The sequence below is a fragment of the Prionailurus viverrinus genome, chromosome D1 (genome assembly GCF_022837055.1).
Source record: "Prionailurus viverrinus isolate Anna chromosome D1, UM_Priviv_1.0, whole genome shotgun sequence".
NCBI classification, from domain to species: Eukaryota; Metazoa; Chordata; class Mammalia; order Carnivora; family Felidae; genus Prionailurus; species Prionailurus viverrinus.
Genome location: NC_062570.1, coordinates 73,301,869 through 73,323,177, shown reverse-complemented (window position 1 = coordinate 73,323,177; position 21,309 = coordinate 73,301,869). Strand labels below are relative to the sequence as shown.

Here is a 21,309-nt window from a genome sequence, read left to right as displayed (position 1 = left end):
ATGTTTCAAATAAGTGCCTCCAGACAATTCTGTTTAGTGGCTCAGTTAGGGAACCCGGGACAGAATCCAGGGCTCTGAGGCCAAGCACTGGGCTTAGCTTCTCCTGGTCCTGCCTCTGTCTACCTGAGTGACGTGCTGGTTACCAGGCCCTCTGAGTCCCAGGCTTGTCAGGTATGGGAGTCTGCTGAGAAGATGAGAGCATGCGTATGTGGGCTCCATAAGTGTAAAGGGTTATCATCCCTATTTATTTATTATAACAGACTCTTCCTCCCAGTCCCACTTCTGCCCCTAACAATTAAAAAAAATTTTTTTAATGTTTATTTATTTTTGAGAGAGACAGAGACAGAATGCGAGTGGGTTGGGGCAGAGAGAGAGGGAGGCACAGAATCCGAAGCAGGCTCCAGGCTCCCAGCTGTCAGCATAGAGCCCGACACGTGGCTGGAACTCACGAACTGTGAGATCATGACCTGAGCTGAAGTCGGATGCTCAACCAACTGAGCCACCCAGGTGCCCTATCTTCCCCTAACAATTTAACCAGAGTTACCAAGGCACACATTTATCTTTTAAGCCTGTGGTTGCTTCTCGTAGGATTTGATGTTGTAAAATAAAGAGCAGGAGCCTCTGCTTTGGCCTAACAGCATTTTTTTTTTTTTTTTTTTTTTTTTTTCTGTTAAAAGGCCTGTGATTCTGAGGTTAGGTCTGTCTGCATACTTCCTTGTATCAGGCGGAGGGAGGGACTATGCCAGGAGTTTATGATTAAGGATTTGAAAGCTTGAGGTCTGTGCTGTCCTAAAAGGTTGCCGCTAGCTGCACGTAGTTTTTGAGCACTCAAAACTTGGCTAGTCTGGATTGAGATGTGCTTCAAATTTGAAACACATCCCAGATTTAAAAGACTTAATGAAAAGAATGTAAAATATATCAATAGTTTTTATGCTGATTGCATGTTGAAAATGATAATATTTTGGAAATATTGAGTTAAACTGTACTATTAAAATTAATCTCACTAGTTTTTACCTTTTTAAAGATATTTATTTTTGGGAGAGTGCAAGTGGGGGAGGGGCAGAGAGCAGGGAAAAGAGGATTTGAAGCAGGCTCTGCACTGACAGGCTGACAGCAGTGAGCCGGACATGGGGCTTGAATTTACAAACTGTGAGATTGTGACCTGAGCCAAAGTCAGAGGCTCAACCCACTGAGCCACCCAGGTGCCCCATTTTTACCTTTTTTTTTTTTTAATGTGGCTACTGGAAAACTTAAAATTGCGTATGTGGCTTGCATTATATTTCATTAGACACTGCTGCTTTGGGTTTTATTTTTTATTATTTAAAAAAAATTTTTTTAATGTTTATTTATCTGTGACACAGAGAGAGCATGAGCAGGGGAGGGGCAGAGAGAGAGGGAGACAAGAATCTGAAGCAGGCTCCAGGCTCTGAGTTGTTGTTAGCACAGAGCATGACGCGGCGCTTGAACTCACGAACCGTGAGATCATGACCTGAGCTGAAGTCGGACATTTAACTGACTGAGCCACCCTGGCACCCTGATTTTTTTTTTAATTTGTTTTTTTGCTTTAGGTTTTAAGTCAATCTTGGGGACCAGTTCAAAAAGTTTACAATGTTTACTCTGTTGGCCAATTCAAAAGGTGAGTTTTACATTTGAAATGGACATCCAGAGGGACACCTGGGTAGCTCAGTGGGTTAAGTCTCTGACTCTTGATTTTGGCTCCTGTCATGATCTCAGGATTCCTGAGTTCCAGCCCTTCATGGGGCTCCACGCTGGCAGTGTGGAGCCTGTTTGGAATTCTCTCTCTTTCCCTGTCTCTCTGCCCCTCCCCTGCTCGCTCTCCCATACTCTTTCTCCCTCTCAAAATAAACTTAATATAAAAATGGACATCCAATGCAGTTATTCCAAATCATTTAACTTGACCTTGAATGTTTGCAGTACTGTTTTTGCTTTTTTTGAAGTGGGGATTTCATGAAGTTCTGTCCAAAGGGCATTTGTGGCTCATCTACTATTTTAAAAGAGAGTCTTTTAACTTCTCAAGGAGAGGCAAGAAGAAAGCCTAAGTGGAAAAGTGGCTTTGCTCAGATTGGATTTTTATTGCAGAGCTGCAAAGCCCAGAAGACACGGTGGATAGTGGACATTGCAGTTCATTTTTTAACTGTGGGCTTGGGATGCAACTGCTGTGATACAGCAATGAAAGCACGGCTTACCCTTTTCCTAATCATTTTTGGCCTCTCCCTGGCCCTCTGCTTTCTCTCTGTCTTCCCCTGATGTGGTTTTGTGATTACAGTGTGTGAGACCCAGCCAGATGCTCATCGGCAAGGTTGAGAAAAACATATTTAGCAATGGCCAAGTTGGAGTGGGCAGTGGTCACTGATTTTCTCTCTAAATGGCAGCATTCCTGGGAATTCAGAGCATTTTCTTCATCTCTGAAGTGGCAGTGCAAAAAGCTCTTGGGTCTACCTCATGGTGGAATTATGAGAAATAAAAAGGAGAAATAAAAGGCAGGACATCAGGTGCACAAATAGTTGATAGTAAAAGTTCAGCTCCTCTGCCATTAACTATTTCTGTGGCAGTCTCTCTTCTGTAGGCCTCAGATCTTTCTCCTGTTATAAACTAAGGAACTAAAATGGCTCAATACAGTTAAAAGGGCATGAGTTTGACCCCAGATTGAGTTCCAATTCTGCTACCTCCTTGCTGTGTGACCTTGGGAAACCTATATGACCTCTCTGTGCCTCACTTTCCTCATCTGTAAAATGGGGATAATAGAACCCCTATGAGGTTAATCAAGCTAATAAAACTATTCTTAGAACAGTGCCTGGAAGATAGTAAACACTCAGTGAACGTTGGATTCATTCAGTCAGCAGTATTTTTTCGAGTGTCTTTTATATGCTAGGTGCTGTTCTAAACACTAGGCACAGTAGTAAAACAGTAACCCCCCCCCCCCCCCCATGAGAGAGGTGCTTGGCGTAGGGGAACTCAGAATGTATTTATTAATTGTAATTACCAGAGTATGCCACTCCCTTTAGGAGCCCTCACAAACAGTACTGCTTCATTTTATTTATTGGATTTTGATGATCAGATCTTTTTTTTTTTTTTTAAGAGTTCTATTGTTAAAGCAAATGCAAAACCTTGGGTTTCATTCCTAGCTCCCCTAGTACCGTGTGACCTTGGACAAGTTCTGTTAACTCCCTGAGGCTTCATTTTCTCACGCATAAAAAAGTTAACAACTAATATCTTACTCAAAGGAGAGTGTGAGCTTTAAATGTAAAATGTATTAAGTGAGATAATGCCTGTAAAGCTCTTAGCATATGCTTAACTCCTAGTAAGCACTCTATAAATATTAGCTATTATCACCATCACTTCTAGTTGTAGAGATTCTGGAAGTCAGTGGTTCTGAGTTAAAAGTTCCCTAGGCTGGTGGAAAGGGAAATTAAATCATGTTCTCCTGTGTGCCCACAGTATAAGCCAGGTTGTTAGGAATGCCTTGGAAACCATATTCTCTTTCAGAGAAAAACAGTAGAGATCCAGAATTTCATTAGAACTGCCCAAAGATGGAGCGGGTTTCTCTGAGAGGCAGTGAGTCACTTTGGTGGTGTCTAAGCCGGGCCACCAGTAAGCAGGGATGTGTGAGAGGATAGGTCTGTGATTGTGACGACTGCTTCTAGCTCTGAGGTTATGGGGCCTTTGTTTAATCCTTAACATATGATCCAACTGTTTAAGAAAACCCTAGGGAGGGGCACCTGACCATCCCAACACCTTGGGGTACCCATTACAAGAGGGCAGCTGGTGACCTTAGAACCACCCTGACCCACCCAGCCAGGTGGGGCACTTGCTGTGATAGACATTGCCTCTAATACTTTTCTACTCCTGAGTATAGTTATTTCTTGGAGGCAGACACTAGGGCTGAGTTGGGGAGAGGCAGGTCACTGCTTCACCACACTGTTTATCCAGAGAGTAGAGGGCTCCTGGTCTTGGTACCACACTCATCCTTCAGTCTTCTCTGGGGATGGGGTAGGTAGAGATGACCTCAGAGCCAGGTGACTAGTGGATGAACATGCCTGTGTCTGGACCACTCAGCCAGCCCTGGGGAGCCCCAGCCAGCTTTTAATTTTGGTCTCAATCATTCCTCCATCTGTTTGCCACCCCGGACTTACCTACAAGGAGTGAAAAAACAAAGGCATTTATTTGCTGGATTCATTTGTTCTTTTTTCTTAAAAAATGATAATTATATTAAAACAAAACAAAACACATACTGGTTATATCAGGCAGTTTATATGGTTTTAAAAGAACTATTTCCTGAGCATTTTCCAATACAAAGTACCTGCTAGCCACCAGAGGGCAGAAGAGAAAAGATGTGACCTTTCTTCTCAAGAGTTCTTCCATTCCCTCAAAGGGCCTACTATGTACCAGGCACTGTGCTAGCCTCTGGAGATACAGGGCTGAGAAGACACAAGTGGTCCTTCTCTTAGAAGCTATAGCCCAGCAGGGGAGACAGGTACTGAGTCAGTAATTTTAAGGTCCTGGTTGTTTGTGAAGGGGAGACAGACCCACACAGACAGTCTGATTGGTGGCTCTTCCTGATCCTTCTTGCTCTGGGTCCTGGTGGCCCTCGCTTTGGTTTGGCAAACCCAGCACCATTGTCTAATCTTCTGGATTTCTGACTCACTTCCTCTGGCGATATCTGGGTCTCGGCAGGTCCTGGGTGTCAGTGAAATGCAACTGGTCTTTGTCGCCTCACCCTGGTCGGATACCTTGTTCAGGCAGATCAGGGAAATCCCCTTCACCCCCACACATGTCTGCTCTGCCAGGCAGCCTTTCATCCTTCATAATCTTTGCAGCAAACTAGGAATCCTCTGGCTCATAAGAGTGACATGGGGATGTGTGTTGCCAAGCTAGCTGGTCTGGAGAAACACGAGAAGAGAAAAAGGGGGAAGAAGTGCCATTGAGTGAACTGCTTTATGAGAGGAACTTTAAAAAAATAGATTTTATTTTTTGAGCAGTTTTATGTTCTCAGCAAAAGTGAGCAGAATTTACTCTCCTGTATATCCACAGCCTCCCTCCTTATCAACATCCCCACCAGAGTGGAGCGTTTGTTACAATTGATGAAGCTATAGCCAACATGCCATTATGGTCCCGGGTCTGTAATTTACATTAGGGATCACTCTTGGTGTAAATTCTATGGGTTGGATATGTGTATAATGACTTTTAGACTGTATCTGTAGTGTTTAAAACCTACATCCCCTAGATATATCCCCTGTGCAGTGCTCCCTAAACTTTGGGCATTGCCAGCTTTGTGCATTTTTGTTCCTCTTGTGCATTTTTGCAACAGCTGTGTACTATTTTTCTTTAAATTGACACACTTAAGACCACTAAGGTGAATTTATTTTTTATTTATTTTTTAAGTTATTTTTTAATTAAAAAATATTTTTTAGTGTTTATTTATTTTTTTAAATTTTTTTAAATGTTTATTTATTTTTGAGACAGAGACAGAGCATGAATGGGGGAGGCGCAGAGAGAGAGGGAGACACAGAATTGGAAGCAGGCTCCAGGCTCTGAGCCATCAGCCCAGAGCCTGACGCGGGGCTCGAACCCACGGACCGCGAGATCGTGACCCGAGCTGAAGTCAGACGCTTAACCGACTGAGCCACCCAGGCGCCCCTAGTGTTTATTTTTGAGAGAGAGAGAGACAGACAGACAGACAGACAGATGGAACATGAATGAGGGAGGGGCAGAGAGAGGGAGACACAGAATCTGAAGCAGTCTCCAGGCTCTGAGCTGTCAGCACAGAGCCAGATGTGGGGCTTGAACTCATGAACTGCGAGATCATGACCTGAGCTGAAGTTGGACACCCAACCAACTGAACCACCCAGGCTTCCAAGTTTATTTGTTTAGAGAGAGAGAGAGAGAGAGAGAGAGAGAGAGAGAGAGAGAGAGAAACAAGCGGGAAAGGGGCACAGAGAGGAGGAGAGCAAGAGAATCCCAAGCAAGTTCCATGCCACCAGCATAGAGCCCCATGTGGGGCTCGAACTCACTAACCATGAGATCATGCTGTAAGCTGAAACCAAGAGTTGGATGCTTAACTGGCTGAGCCATCCAGGCGCCTCGTAAATTTATTTATTTTAATTAATGTATTTATTTTGAGAGACAGTGCAAGTGGGGGAGGGGCAGAGAGGGAGAAGGAGAGAGAGAGAGAGAGAGAGAGAGAGAGAGAGAATGAGAGAGAGAGAGAGAGAGAGAGAGAGAGAGAGAGAATCTCAAGCAGACTTTGCACTGTCAGCATAGAGCCCAGTGCAGGGTTCAATCTCCTGAACCATGAGATCATGACCTGAGCTGAAATCAAGAGTCAGATGCTCAGTCAACTGAGCCACCCAGGCACCCCTGAAGTGAATTTAAAGACATAATTTCATATTCATTTTTTATTAACCTTCATAGCTCTTATCGACATTGCATGTAACTATTATTTGTAGTATTTATATATTTTTTTCAAGCATTCTTGCCACATGCCTTCTCAAGCATCTGTAGTATTTGTTCCATTCTCAAGGAGAGTACTCAATAAGTTAATGAGTGGACTTTCAGGAAGTCCTTGAATCCCCTCAAACAGTCCAAAATTGTGTTGTTGTTTTTTTTCTGAGTAAAATAGTTCAGAGTTTTTATCATACGAAGGGGAGCAGGACCAAAAAGAACAGACTCTCAATTTGCAGTTCTTGGATTATGTCTAATTATCATTTACAAAGATTTTATTTTCCCAGGGAGAAGAATGGAGTTTTCTACAAAAAATGGATCTTTTACTCATAAAACATTCTATTTTTTTAATGGTGCAGATCAGTGGCACACTGAAAATCAGTAACCGCCTGTCTCCCTTCTCCTCATCTCTATTCTGTTTTCAACCTTCAACATGAACATTAATTTATCACAAGAGGACCATGACTGTTTTTTTTTATTTAAAAATCGTGAGGAATGGTCTGTTGAGGGATTTGTTTGTGTATATCATGCCTTTCAGAGGTATAAAGGGAATACTCCAGTTATATATTTAATGAGCTTCTTTTATTAAACAGAAAATTGTAAAAAAAAAAAAAAACAAAAAAACAGTGGGGAGGAGGGGAGAAGGGAACTCCTATCCTGGAATATCCAGAATATAGGTACACTATAAATATAGGTCAGTGAATGTTTCAGGGAAAAATGAGCTAAAAGAAAGCTGCTTGTTAGGGCAAAAATATAACATGATAAAGTGGCTCTGGGAAAAAGCACCATTGTGCTAGATCACACAATCATAAGGAACACACTGCTTGTATAAAAGTGGACCAAGCCACATGTCTTTCTCTGCCTCTGGGGTAACACGCCAGGCAGAGACACAAAGGGCACTCTGTTAATTCTTTCCATCTCAGCCCCTTAGCCTTAGAAAGAGTATTAGTAAGTCTCTGTATCCTGCTTCCTTCCATCCAAGATCCATGAACACTAGATATGATGATAAAGTGCAAATAGGAATTTGAAATCAGGATCAGGGAAAATATAAGGAAGTGGAAGATGACAAACCAAGGAGGGTAGGGAGAATATGAATACTCGTGCGTTAAGGGTTTGTATTATTGTTGAGCTTCACATTTGACTTAGAGCTTCCTGGCAGCCAAAACAAAAAGGGAACAGTGGGTTTTCTGGATTTTACTGTTAGAAAGGAAAAGCATCCTAGTCATTAAGAGGAAGCCAAGAGTTTCCTAGCTTATTCCTTTAAGTTAAATATTTTATGTAGAGCCCACTGAGAGTGTGAAGAATGAGACCCTCTTCAGCTTTCTTCTTTGTCTTTGCCAAGCCCTTGTCATCCTACATCTCCTCAGACTGGGCCAATTTCCTCATTTTAGGTGGCCATGTTACCTCTCCTTTGTGTACTCATCACAGATGTACATTTACATCTACTCATGTGTTTATTTTGAAAGCTAGTTGTCTTATTAGACGATCAGCCTCAAGAGGTCAGGGCCATATTATCCTCAGTACTTGGCATAATCCTGGCACCCTGTAAGGTCTCAGTAAATACTTGTTTGACCAAGTGAAGAAGGCAAAAGCAGCCAGGGATTTTATGTGACTGATCCTTGTAGGTCTCACAGAAAACTGCGGCCCTTTCAAGGTTGCAATCTATCTTTTGTGCAGAGAGCTTGACCATCATGGTACCCAGCACATCCCCAAGTTCATTTTACTCCACTGTGCCCTTCAGGGATTTTTAATAAGAATAGCTCCAGTGTATTGCACTCTTGCTATAAGTCCAGTCCTGTAGTAGCCACCTGGTACATCTTGCTGCCAGTCCTATCAAAAGAGGGCAACTGAGGTTTGGGGAAGGAAACAGCTAGTCCAAGGTCACAGAGTGGGTAAAAGTCAGAATGTTGATCTATCTGACTCCAGAGCGCATGCTCTTTCCTTTCTGTGCTGTGTCTGAGCCTAAGCCACAAGTGTCTGTGTGAGTTATGGGTTCTTATCTCTTGGCAATTAGAGCTGCACAGCCAGAGTATTTCTGGCACAGGCCATTGCTGCTTTCTGACAGCTGTTACATTCCAGTCTCTCTTGAGTTTGGGGAAGGAAGGCCTACACCTGGGGTTGGCAAAGGCAGTCTCAGATCTCATTTTCCCTGATTTTTGCACACAGAGAATATGTTTATTGCACTTGTCACATAGTCTCCTGAAGTGCAGGAGCATTAAAGTTGAATATTATTTTCATAAAAGTCACTAGGGAGAAGAGGAGAGGAGATGCCTAGTTCGGTTGTCTCCGGGAATAATTGGATTTGCCCAATGATTGGTAGAGTGCAGGTGGGAAATGACAGCATGCCAGGAAAGTACATTTTATGGTGCTTTTGATAACACATTTGTCAGGCATGTGTTTTTAATGACTTTGTGCCTGTTGTCATTATTTTAATAGAGACCTAATTTTTAGAATGGCGTTCATTATTACATTAAACTTTCTCTAGTCAGCAAGGTTGGCAAATGGAATATTCTCATGGCTCAGTGTTGCCACCTACTGTGTTCTGTGTGGAGTGTCAATCTCCAAAAACCTAGAAGGCAATAAAGCACATTTCAAACTACAACAAGGCATAATTTGATCTGTCTGTTCTTCTACAACGTTGCAAGTCCTCAGGGTGAACACTGTAAGCATCTGTCATCACTGTGTGCTCTAGAGTGCCAAGACACTGGTTCCAGCAACTTCTGATGATAAAAAAATGTTAGTCAAAAATACCATTTTTCCTTTGCTCCCTTGAGAATGAGCCTCAAAAACATTTGCTGCCTGCACATGGGGATCTGAATAATTGCTACATTCAGGTTTATGTTAGAGAGAGTGTTCAAGAAGAAGGCACTTAAGGGGATGTTTGTAAATGTGATGAGGCTTTTGGTTCTATCTTTGGCCCACTAGTCTCAGTAAGGATTTTGGCTCATGTCAGTGATTTAGAAAACCTAATAATTTTTATGTCTCCAAAGTTGTGTTCCCAGGCTGCTGGCTATTTCATATTCTTGAGCTTGTTTCTGCATTTAGGAGAACACCAGAGAATAGCAGTAGGCATTGTCGTGTGTTTACCTCCCCATGCCAAGAAAGGACTGACATTCCAGCTTTGTGGATAGATTTAGGTTGAGTCTGATTCCGATCTCCTTCAGTGGCTTTGACAGTTTCTTATGTGGAAGATGAAGCATCTTGGTTATTGACCTGGCATCCTGTTCCCAGTTTGAATGGTAAGAGCCACAAAATCAATGGTACCTATGTAGGACATAAGATTTTACTCCTTTTGCCCCATAAATTATTGTTTAGACGATTAGGAACAGAGGAATATGAAAAATACACGTATTAATTATTACCAGACTCTTTTTTTTAACATAAGGAGATCAAAACATTAAAGTGTTTTACATATTAATTTGGGTGTTTTCTCCCCCAACCTCCAATTAATATTCACAATAAACAGCCTTTATTGATGATGTGGTTCTGTAAGTTTAACATCCAGGATGGTCAAGACTGTGCACTATTTGTCTATTCATCTACTGCTTTATCCTATTACACAGTGGATTTGAGGCAGCTTATGAGAAAGGGATAAAATGTGAATAAAAAATAAAACAACAAGGACCAACCAGAGTTGAGTATAAATTATGTTAGGAGATTAAGCCTAAGGATACAAGGAGAATGAGAACAGCCCAGGTCTATTTCTGTTAAACTAAAAAGCCATTTCATTGGACAAGTTGATGTAGCCATTTTTTAAAAGCTCTTGGAAGCTGGTCTCAGCTTTGGAAAGCTCTGTGTAAACATGGGCTGCTTCGTGTTCCTGACATTTCAGCTGAACTTTAAAAACTGCCATTTTTTCTTTCTTCCAACCTCTACCTGACCTCTAGCATACACCCATTTCCTCTGAGCCACGGAGGTGTCAGTACTGAAGGTATTTTATCAAGCGAGGTTGCTGTTTTTCTGGGAATGCTATAGCCTGGATGCCAGCCAGGGATTTGGGAAGCCTGAATGTGGGAGGCTTATTTTGGAAACCCTTTCATTATCATCACACTCAGGCCCTTGTGAGCAGTTCCAGGGACTCACACCCGGATGGGCTTCAATGATAGGAGGACTGAAAAAAAAGTGTTGAAGCAGAAGGGAGGGATTCAGAAGTTCCCTTCTCACAAGCCAGCAGGATGCCCAATAATCTTCCTTCCACGGTTCCTATTTCCAGCCTCTTCTTCTGAACCTCCAGGCTCTGCATTGCTTCTCAAAGATCTGGTACCCAGGAAGCTGGCTCAGAGAATGGAGCTGGGATGCAGACTTCACTGGACCACAGAGGGTGGGCTGCGTAGGGTGCTTTCAGCCTCAGAGCAAGTTGACATAAGGCTCTGCCCTTGCTTGTTACAACCAACCAGAAAGGTCTGTAACTGGGAGAGTCCTCTTCCCCCATCTTCACCAACACACAGACCCTAAGGAGTCATGTGATGATGAGATTCCCAAGTGGAGATGACCACAACTTACTGCCGTATGGACTTCTCCACTTGGATATCTAATAGACTACTTAGATCTCATGTATCCAAACCAGAGTTCTTGATTCATTTTAATGCCTCCCCTCCCTTTGGATTTGTTCTTCTTACAGGCTTAATCATCTCAGGAAATTGGCACTGGTATCCACTCTGTTGCTCAAACCAAAAACTTGGGAGTCTACTTTGCTTGTCTCTTTCCTTCCCCCCGTCGTAAGTCCTGTCAGTAGTGGAATTGGCTACTGCCACTGAGACATTTTGTACAGCTGAATCTCCCTCAGCATTGACGATGTAGTCATCTTGCCAGCCATCTCCCTCTCTTGCCTGTACTCCTACAGTGGTGTTTTTACCTAGTCTCCCTGGTTTCCCCCATTTCTTTTCAAGGCTTTGGAGTGGCATTGCAATCAGACCATCTGGGTTTGTATATTGGATCCTCTACTCACTGGGATGGGCAAGTCTACCTAATCTATGACTATTTTGTCATCTGTAAAATTGGGATAATAATTGTACTCATATTGCAAGTTTTCATGAGGATTAAATATCATACATATAAAGTTCTTTGGACAGTTCAGAGCACATAGTTTAAACACTAAGGAAATATTAGGTTTTTATTTATTGTTCCAATCCCCAGGTCATTCTCCATATAAATGCTACAGAAGTCTTTTTTTTTTTAATTAAAAAAATTTTTTTTAAATGGAACCCATTGCAGGGCTTGAACTTACCACCCTGAGATCAAGGCCTCAGCTGAGATCAAGAGTCAGACACTTAACTGACTGAGCCACCCAGGCACCCCTACAGAAGTCTTTTTAGAAAGAAAATTAGATCATGCCTCTTCCATGGCACGGTCTTTTCTTATAACCCCTCCCATGGCTTCCTATTGCATCTGGAAGAGAATCCAAATTCCTGCCAGGTATGATATGGCCCTCCATAACTCCTGCTATCTCACTCTTCAGCTTCCTTGTTACTGTCCTCCCCACTGGTCACTGACTTGTAGCCTCACTGCCCTTCCTCCATCCCAGGAATGTACCCACCTGGGTACATTGGTTTGTTCCTACCTGCTCTTGTGCCTGGAATGCTTTCCCCCTAGATCTTAGTTTAAGTGACACATCTTGAGCCCCCATTTCACGCCATCATATTACAGTTTCATTTTCTTCATAGCACACGTCAATCTCTGAAACTTTTTAGTTACTATCTATATATTTGTCTCTCTGTCTCTCTTATCACTTACTACTGGCCTGACTTGTAAAAGGCCCTAATAAAGGTTTAGCCATTGAATGATTGATAGCCACTATTTATTTAGTACCTACTATGTCCCACTTACACAATTCTGTTTTTTCATCCTCATAACAATACTGTGGGGTGGGTATTTTAAATCCCATTTTAGGGCTGAAGAAATAGTGGCTTAGGGAAGACAAAGTGTATCCATGGCCACCTAGCTGGCATGTGGGGTGAGCCCAGATTTTAACTGAGGTCTGGCTGAGTCTGTGGAGTTTTTAGGTGATAACACTAGTGAATTCAGAGAGCTCTTACCTGGCTTATGAGTAGAAGGTGAGATGAGACAGGTATCAAAAGTATACTATCCTCATCCTTTATTTATTTTCTAAAAGTTTATTTATTTTGAGAGAGAGAGAGCACAAGCAGGGGAGGGGCAGAGAGAGAGGGAGAGAGAAAATCCCAAGCAGGCTCTATGCTTTCAGTGCAGAGCCCAATGTGGAACTCGATCGGGTCATGATCCCAGAGTCATAGGATGGAGCCCTGCCTTGGGCTCTGTGCTGAGTGTGGAGCCTGCTTAGAATTCTGTCTCTCTTTCCCTCTGCCTCTTTTCCCTACTTGCATTCTCTCTCTTTCTAAAATGCATAAAATAAAAGATAACAGTTTTAGAGCATTTCCTATTGCTAAATGCTTCCGTGTATTATCCCTGTACTGGCATTCTTTATCATGCCCTAGTTTTGTTGTAATTTTGTTGAGGTTCGACAAGAGGTATTAATTGGATTTATTCAGATTCTGTTTTTTTTTTTTATGAAATTTATTGACAAATTGGTTTCCATACAACACCCAGTGCTCATCCCAAAAGGTGCCCTCCTCAATACCCATCACCCACCCTCTCCTCCCTCCCACCCCCCATCAACCCTCAGTTTGTTCTCAGTTTTTAACAGTCTCTTATGCTTTGGCTCTCTCCCATTCTAACCTCTTTTTTTTTTTTTTCCTTCCCCTCCCCCATGGGTTCCTGTTAAGTTTCTCAGGATCCACATAAGAGTGAAACCATATGGTATCTGTCTTTCTCTGTATGGCTTATTTCACTTAGCATCACACTCTCCAGTTCCATCCACGTTGCTACAAAAGGCCATATTTGGTAGCAATATAGGTGTTTATATACACAATGGAATATTACGTAATATTCCATTGTGTATATAAACCACAATTTCTTTATCCATTCATCAGTTGATGGACATTTAGGCTCTTTCCATAATTTGGCTATTGTTGAGAGTGCTGCTATGAACATTGGGGTACAAGTGGCCCTATGCATCAGTACTCCTGTATCCCTTGGATAAATTCCTAGCAGTGCTATTGCTGGGTCATAGGGTAGGTCTATTTTTAATTTTCTGAGGAACCTCCACACTGCTTTCCAGAGCGGCTGCACCAATTTGCATTCCCACCAACAGTGCAAGAGGGTTCCCGTTTCTCCACATCCTCTCCAGCATCTATAGTCTCCTGATTTGTTCATTTTGGCCACTCTGACTGGCGTGAGGTGATACCTGAGTGTGGTTTTGATTTGTATTTCCCTGATAAGGAGCAACGCTGAACATCTTTTCATGTGCCTGTTGGCCATCCGGATGTCTTCTTTAGAGAAGTGTCTATTCATGTTTTCTGCCCATTTCTTCACTGGGTTATTTGTTTTTCGGGTGTGGAGTTTGGTGAGCTCTTTATAGATTTTGGATACTAGCCCTTTGTCCGATATGTCATTTGCGAATATCTTTTCCCATTCCGTTGGTTGCCTTTTAGTTTTGTTGGTTGTTTCCTTTGCTGTGCAGAAGCTTTTTATCTTCATAAGGTCCCAGTAATTCACTTTTGCTTTTAATTCCCTTGCCTTTGGGGATGTGTCGAGTAAGAGATTGCTACGGCTGAGGTCAGAGAGGTCTTTTCCTGCTTTCTCCTCTAAGGTTTTGATGGTTTCCTGTGTCACATTTAGGTCCTTTATCCATTTTGAGTTTATTTTTGTGAATGGTGTGAGAAAGTGGTCTAGTTTCAACCTTCTGCATGTTGCTGTCCAGTTCTCCCAGCACCATTTGTTAAAGAGGCTGTCTTTTTTCCATTGGATGTTCTTTCCTGCTTTGTCAAAGATGAGTTGGCCATACGTTTGTGGGTCTAGTTCTGGGGTTTCTATTCTATTCCATTGGTCTATGTGTCTGTTTTTGTGCCACAGATTCTGTTTTGAATTGATTCAAGCCTACTTGGGTGATGCCCACTAGAAGTCAAGGGGAGACAGGTGTGTTAGGCCCTCCTGGCCCTTTAGCCTCAAATATCTCCAAGTGTGAGCTCCAGACTACACACAGCCAGATCACCTGGGTGCTTGCTAAATGCAATTCCTGGGCTCACCCTAGACTTTTTTCATGAGATTCTCTAGGGGTTGACACCTGAAATCTATTTTTTTTTAATTTTTTAATGTTATTTATTTATTTATTTTTAAATTTATTTTTTATGTTTTAAAATTTACATCCAAATTAGTTAGCATATAGTGCAACAATGATTTCAGGAGTAGATTCCTTAGTGCCCTTTACCCATTTAGCCCATCCCCCCTCCCACAACCCCTTCAGTAACCCTTAGTTCTCCATATTTATGAGTCGCTTCCATTTTGTCCCTCTCTCTGTTTTTATATTATTTTTGTTTCCCTTCCCTTATGCTCATCCGTTTTGTCTCTTAAAGTCCTCATATGAGTGAAGTCATATGATTTTTGTCTTTCTCTGACTAATTTCATTTAGCATAATACCCTCCAGTTCCATCCACGTAGTTGCAAATGGCAAGATTTCATTCTTTTTGATTGCTGAGTAATACTCCATTGTATATATATATACCACATCTTCTTTATTCATTCGTCCATCGATGGACATTTGGGCTGTTTCCATACTTTGGCTATTGTTGATAGTGCTGCTATAAACATGGGGGTGCATGTGTCCCTTCAAAACAGCACACCTGTATCCCATGGATAAATGCCTAGTAGTGCAATTGCTGGCTCGTAGGTAGTTCTATTTTTAGTTTTTTGAGGAACCTCCATACTGTTTTCCAGAGTGGCTGCACCAGCTGGCATTCCCATAACGTTTGTTTTTGAGAGAGAGAGAGAGAGAGAGAGCGAGCATGAGCGAGGGAGACAGAGACAGAATCTGAAACAGGCTCCAGGCTCTGAACTGTCGGCACAGAGCCTCATGTGGGGCTCGAACCCATGAACTGTGAGATCATGACCTGAGCTAAAGTTGGACAGTTAACTGACTGAGCCACCGAGGCACCCCAGGAATCTGGTTTTTTTAAAACAATCACTTGGAGGTTTTACTGATTAAAATGGATGTATGAAGATCACTGGTCATAGACATGTGTTCTAGCTAATTAGCTATTTCATGATTTGGCTTGGCTTTCTCTATTGAAAAAAATCTATAAAGTTATATGTTTGGTCATTCATTTTATCAAAACTTATTTGGGTGGCTTTGGTCTCTGATCATGGAGCAAGTAGGCTCCCCACCCCCCCAGCCCTGTCTTAATGATCCTTAGGCTCCAAGTCCCAGGTCCAAGTTAGCTTCCTTGGTCAGTTTGTTCAATATTTCCCACTTAGGTGAAGTAGAGTGCCTTGTTTCTGTCCCTAAGCTGTTGCCTGACTGTGGGGGGCTGGTCTGTTCTCAAGGGGGCTGGATGGTTGTACAGTAGTGGACCTTCTGAAACGTTTGTCCCTGTTAGAGTTATTTTTATACGTGGTAGTGATTCAGTCTCTTTTCCTCCCATATTCTTGGGGTTCAAAGTCCTTTGGCTTCAAGCCTTCTTTGTTTGAAAGACGCAGGAAGTTCGGATCCCCCTACTTTTTGCCATGTTGGCCCCTCAGGCCAAGAAACAGACTCTTAAGATTAGAGAACAATCTGATAGTACCCTAGAGTTATTTGTAAAAATAGGGTTTATTCTTATTTCTTCTCAGAAACAATTCTGGAATGATCAAAATTCCTAGCCCTTGATGTCTTTGCTTTCCTCCCCTCTGTTCACTCTCTAAACAAAGGCCCCATGTTTAATAGATACCATAACAGTAAAATTAGCTTTATTAGACTCTAGGTGGATTTAAAATGTAACCTAATGGCAGCTGTCTCTGGCTTGGAAGTCATGTGTTTTATTTTGAGCAAAGACGGAGGGTAGTTACAATGCCTGGTAAGGGATTAAATGATTATTGAATTTAAGTGACCAAATAACACAAGCATCCCTCATCTTTAGATCCTGCCCTGGTGGTTTTTGCCCATTGTGTTTTTGAGGAACCTGGGGTACCACCTACCTTCTGTCCTTGACTTCAGAGTTCCTGAGTTGTGCCCTAGGAGAAGTCAGCACCGTTGTCTTATCCACCTCCACTCCCACATCTAGTGTGTGTGCACCCAGCTTCTTGGAAAGCTTGAATGGTGAGACTAGTTGAACTTTACCAGCCTTGTGTCAAAGGACCCAGAGCTAGCCAGTTCCCTTCTCCCCAACAAAGTCCCAGCATATACTTTCATTAAATAATAACATCCTACACGGAGGCCCTGCTGTTCACTTTGTCCTAATGCTTTTATACCCACCCCCTTAAAAGAAAAGAGCTTTTATTAGGCTATTTAACAGAAGAGAATCTGAGGCACAGATCACCCAACTAGTTACTGACTGAACCCAGTCTGTATTATGGCTTGTTGTTTTTCTTCTGGTCCTTACCAGTGTGCTTGGTGGCGTCACCAGGTCTGTGAAAAGCAGACTAAACAGCTTTTAGTCCTAAAGACAAAACGTATGTGCTGTACATGTTCTCTGATGATTTATTTGGTAGAGAGTTTCAGGAATAGGGGACAGCTCCATTAGTGGATGGTCATGGCTGCTTCATTTTGGACCCTTTAGTCTAAGCTTCTAAGCATCATTATAAGCACAGCCTAGGAGGTAAATGTAAAAATAATCTTCTTGCCAGGTTTTCCTGCGTGGTATCCTAGCGACGATGTACTGTCTGTCCTTGAGTGTTGGGGCACCAACTGGGGCAGTATCGGAGCTTGCAGAGGGGAGGGATATGAAGGGCATAGTCAGAGGCACCCCTCTTAATGTCCAGGCATAGTTTCTTTTTATGTTTTGGAGCGCTTTTAACCCACTTATTTTTAAGAAACATTTTATTTTCTGATTAAAAATATGTTTCTTGTCAGATAACTTGGAAAACAGAAAATCCCAAGGAAGGATATAAAAACCAACTGAAATTCCAATATTGTTAATATTTTGGTAAATATCCTTCTGGTCATCTTCTTTCTTTCATACCATGATTAGGTTCTAAACTCAGAGTGTAAGGGAAAAAAAATCTCATAAAGTCAAAATTACTCTAAACCACCATGGACAGCACTTTTTATGCACTCTAAAGTTTGGAAACCACTGCACTAGACTCAAGGAAAGGACAACTAAAAAATCTATATGAAATTAGAAGTCTGGGGGAATGGGGCGCCTGGGTGGCGCAGTCGGTTAAGCATCCGACTTCAGCCAGGTCACGATCTCGCGGTCCGTGAGTTCGAGCCCCGCGTCGGGCTCTGGGCTGATGGCTCGGAGCCTGGAGCCTGTTTCCAATTCTGTGTCTCCCTCTCTCTCTGCCCCTCCCCTGTTCATGCTCTGTCTCTCTCTGTCCCAAAAATAAATAAACGTTGAAAAAAAAAATTTTAAAAATAGAAGTCTGGGGGAAAAAATCAGTCTGGCTTTAATATTACTATCAAATCCCTGATGATGAGTGGATGGTGATGGAGAACTGAACCGCGTTCCTGCCTGCCTCATTTCATTCTGTTTTAATATTAAGCTTTTGTAATATTAAGCTTTTGTGAGTTGTGGGTTCATAGATTTACCTGTGAGGATAACATGCCATAGTAGGATCACATTTAGCTCCAGGGGGTAGGTTCTGAGTCAACAAGTAGGAAAAATGAACACAGTGCAACTCCACCATAGATTCTTGCTCCCTCCATCGCTGCCCCAAAATGCACTTGCATGTGTACATACAATTGGATCATTTGTTTTGTAACCTTTGTTTTGTTTAATTCAGCAAATATTCTATGTATCACTTTTACTTAAGTTTATTTTGAGAGAGTGAGTGTGTGCACATGTATGGGGGAAGGGCAGAAAGAGAGAGGAAGAGAGAGACTCCTAAGCAGGCTCCATACTCAGTGCAGAGTCCAACACAGCTCCATCTCACAAACTGGGATCACGATCTGAGCCAAAATCAAGAGTTGGATGCTTAACCAACTAAGCCACCCAGGTGCCCCTGTGTGTATCATTTTTAAAGTTGCATATGTAAATGAGAAGGAGTGAAATATGGCCTTTTGTAGCAACGTGGATGGAACTGGAGAGTATTATGCTAAGTGAAATAAGTCATACAGAGAAAGACAGATACCATATGCTTTCACTCTTATGTGGATCCTGAGAAACTTAACAGAGGACCATGGGGGAAGGGATGAAAAAAAAATAGGGAGGGAGCCAAACCATAAGAGATTCTTAAAAACTGAGAACAAACTGAGGGTTGATGGTGGGGGGGAGGGAGAGGTGGGTGAGTGATGGGTACTGAGGAGGGCACCTGTTGGGATGAGCACTGGGTGTTGTATGGAAACCAATTTGACAATAAATTTCATATTAAAAAAAACCACTAAAAGTAAAAAAAAAATAAAGTTGCATATGTGTATTTAGTGGTAAAGATGTTTATTAACCAGTCTCTTGTACATTTAGTTTATTTCCAATTATTTGCTGTTCTAAAAATGGCGAAGTGAACATCCTTGTGGATAAATCTTTGTGTTCATCCATAATTATGTCTTGAGGATAAATTCTTAGCTGTGGAATTGATGGTTCAAAGGATATGAACATTTTTAAGTCTTTTAATTCATATTGCTAAATTGTCCTCAGGAACATTGTATGCTTCTATCAAAGTGTCTATTTCCCAGCATCACTGGAAATTAACATTCAAGAGTCTTTCACAATATGCCTTCTTTTTTGGATGACCTAGGGCTTCTCTTCATTGTGTGGTCAATTTATCCTGGAAGGAATGAACAAAATGAGGCTAGAGATGAAAAGTGCTGGTGGCCAGGTCTATGTGGGAGGGACAGGGACAGATAACAGGAAAGGGCTAAGCTTAGAGACCATTTCTTTACTCCTGCCTCCAGGTCTTCAGCAGGTATGTAAAGATAGAATATTAATATTTAAAGGGCATGTGTAATTTTAAAAGCATATTTCATATTATAATTTTAGATTTTGAAAATGATTTGATGTCTTTCATTATAGACACTACAGGACAGGAATGACATTTGTATATCTAAAATGGAGTATGGTTTAAAAAAAATAAATGGAAAAACACTGTCCTAATCCAACACTCATCTTAGAGAAACTGAAACCAGAGAGTAGAGGGATTTCTGTAGAGCTACACAGCAAATTGATGATAGAGTTGAAGCCAGAAGTAAAGGTTGTCAACTGCCTGCTCATAGGTCTTCTGTTGAGTTGGGACATCATGGTTCAGGAGGAGATGAAAAGCAGATATAAGGTCCCCTTTGGATAGATGGCCAGGCTTTCTTCCAGAGCCTGTGAGCTGCCCCATACCCCTCCTGGACAAAGACCCAGGTGTCTCTGGCATGGCAGTTCACTTCTGCTTGAACATTTCTGGAGGGAGCTTGCACTTTAATAACCAGGGCTTTTGCCTGAACTTTCCTTCCCCTTGGATAACTTCTAACCTCTCTTCCTGCCTCAGCATCTTGAATGTCACTTCCTCAGGGAAGTCTTTCCTGACTGCCAAGATAGTTTAGGGTCCCTATGTGCATTCTTACAGCACCTCTTACGTTTAACACCTTGTCACAATTATAATTACTTTGCACTGTATTTAACATCTCTCTCCCGGACTAGACTATATGTTCTATGAGAGTAGGAATGTTGTTTATCTTCTGTTGCTCTTGGCCTAAGCATTAATAAATGCTTGAATGTTTGACTATTTGGATGGATGTTAATGAGTGAATTGGAAGTGTGTGTGGCTGCTGGGCGGTGCTGTTTCCCATTGCCTGCAGAATCAGGAGAGCTGTCCCTCATTGCCAAGGGCGTTGAGAGAGGCGAGAAAGGAGACTCCTTTTTAGGCTGCTAGTATAGAGACAAGCCAGAGGGTATGATCTGCTTTGCTGGGTGCCCCATGGCGGCCTCCTGGGTGATGGGGTCAGCAACCTAATCCAACCAAGCATTCTTTCCTGGCTTGTCAGGATCAGCCCCAGCAATTTAGTAGTGGTGGTTGGAGAGGAGCCTCCTCGATTCATTCTGGGGAAGAGAATTCAAGGTCAGGGCTCTCCTTGGCGGGGAGAAAACAGCAACCCGGGTCACCTGCAGCCTGGTCTTCACAGTAGATGGGCACTTGCAGCAACTGCTGTAAGGTCTGCTTGTGGCTGGCTGGGCGCCAGTGCAGCGCCGCTGTTAGGCGGCAGGTCCTGCCCCCTCTGCCGGTTTCCCTCCCCCTCCTCCGTCTCCTTACCACTCCAGCTTGCTGCATCCTCTGCAAGGAGAGGAATGTGCCGCGCTCGGACGCGCCGTCCTGGCGGCGCGGCGGCACTCCGGGCGCGCTCTGGACCGCCGGGGTCCGCCGTCTGGCGCTGCGCCACGTGCTTTGATCCGCGCTGATGTCAAGTGGGTGTGGGCTCTTAGGGAAGGCCCAGGCGAGGACGAGGAGGGCGCGCGATGCGCCGCGGGCGCGCTGAGGCCACAGCGCGCTCCGCCGCCCAGCGCTGCTGACCGGTGGCCGGCCTGGGCTCAAGGAGCGGGCGCATGGAGCGGCGGCGCTGCCCTGCCGGGGACGCATGCCCCGCCGCCCTGGGGGGCTGGTGGGGACCGCCGCGGGGGGCCTGCAGGTGTGTCCTCGCGCTGTAACTTTCGGGGGGCTGCGGGCCGGCAGGCAGCAGGGGCTGCATCGGGGGTTGCTTTTTGTGGCTGGGCGCTGGCGTGACGGGAGCGGGTTCGTCCCCGGCTGGCCATCCGCGTGGGAGCCGCAGCTCGCCGCGGGAGTTTCAGCGAGGGAATTCGTCTGGCGGGCGCCGGGCTAGGGGTTACTCATCGGGAAGGGCGCCGAGGGAGCAGCCTTGTTGTTTTGAGAATTGGGTCTCCA

At 43.3% G+C, this 21,309-nt stretch overlaps 1 protein-coding gene across 8 annotated transcripts in view; it reads left to right on the top strand.

Moving 5' to 3' along the window:
* PLEKHA7 (pleckstrin homology domain containing A7) overlaps positions 1-21,309 on the top strand; it is a 224,496-nt gene that overhangs the window by 60,998 nt on the left and 142,189 nt on the right. Inside the window, exon 1 of one of the 8 annotated variants that reach the window (XM_047879062.1) lies at positions 20,722-21,055. The exons of the other annotated variants lie outside the window; for them this stretch is intronic. Coding sequence (XP_047735018.1) covers positions 20,973-21,055 — 83 coding nt within the window. The 5' untranslated portion in view covers positions 20,722-20,972. Of the gene's footprint in view, positions 1-20,721; positions 21,056-21,309 lie in introns of those variants that run through there. 8 annotated transcript variants of the gene reach the window in all.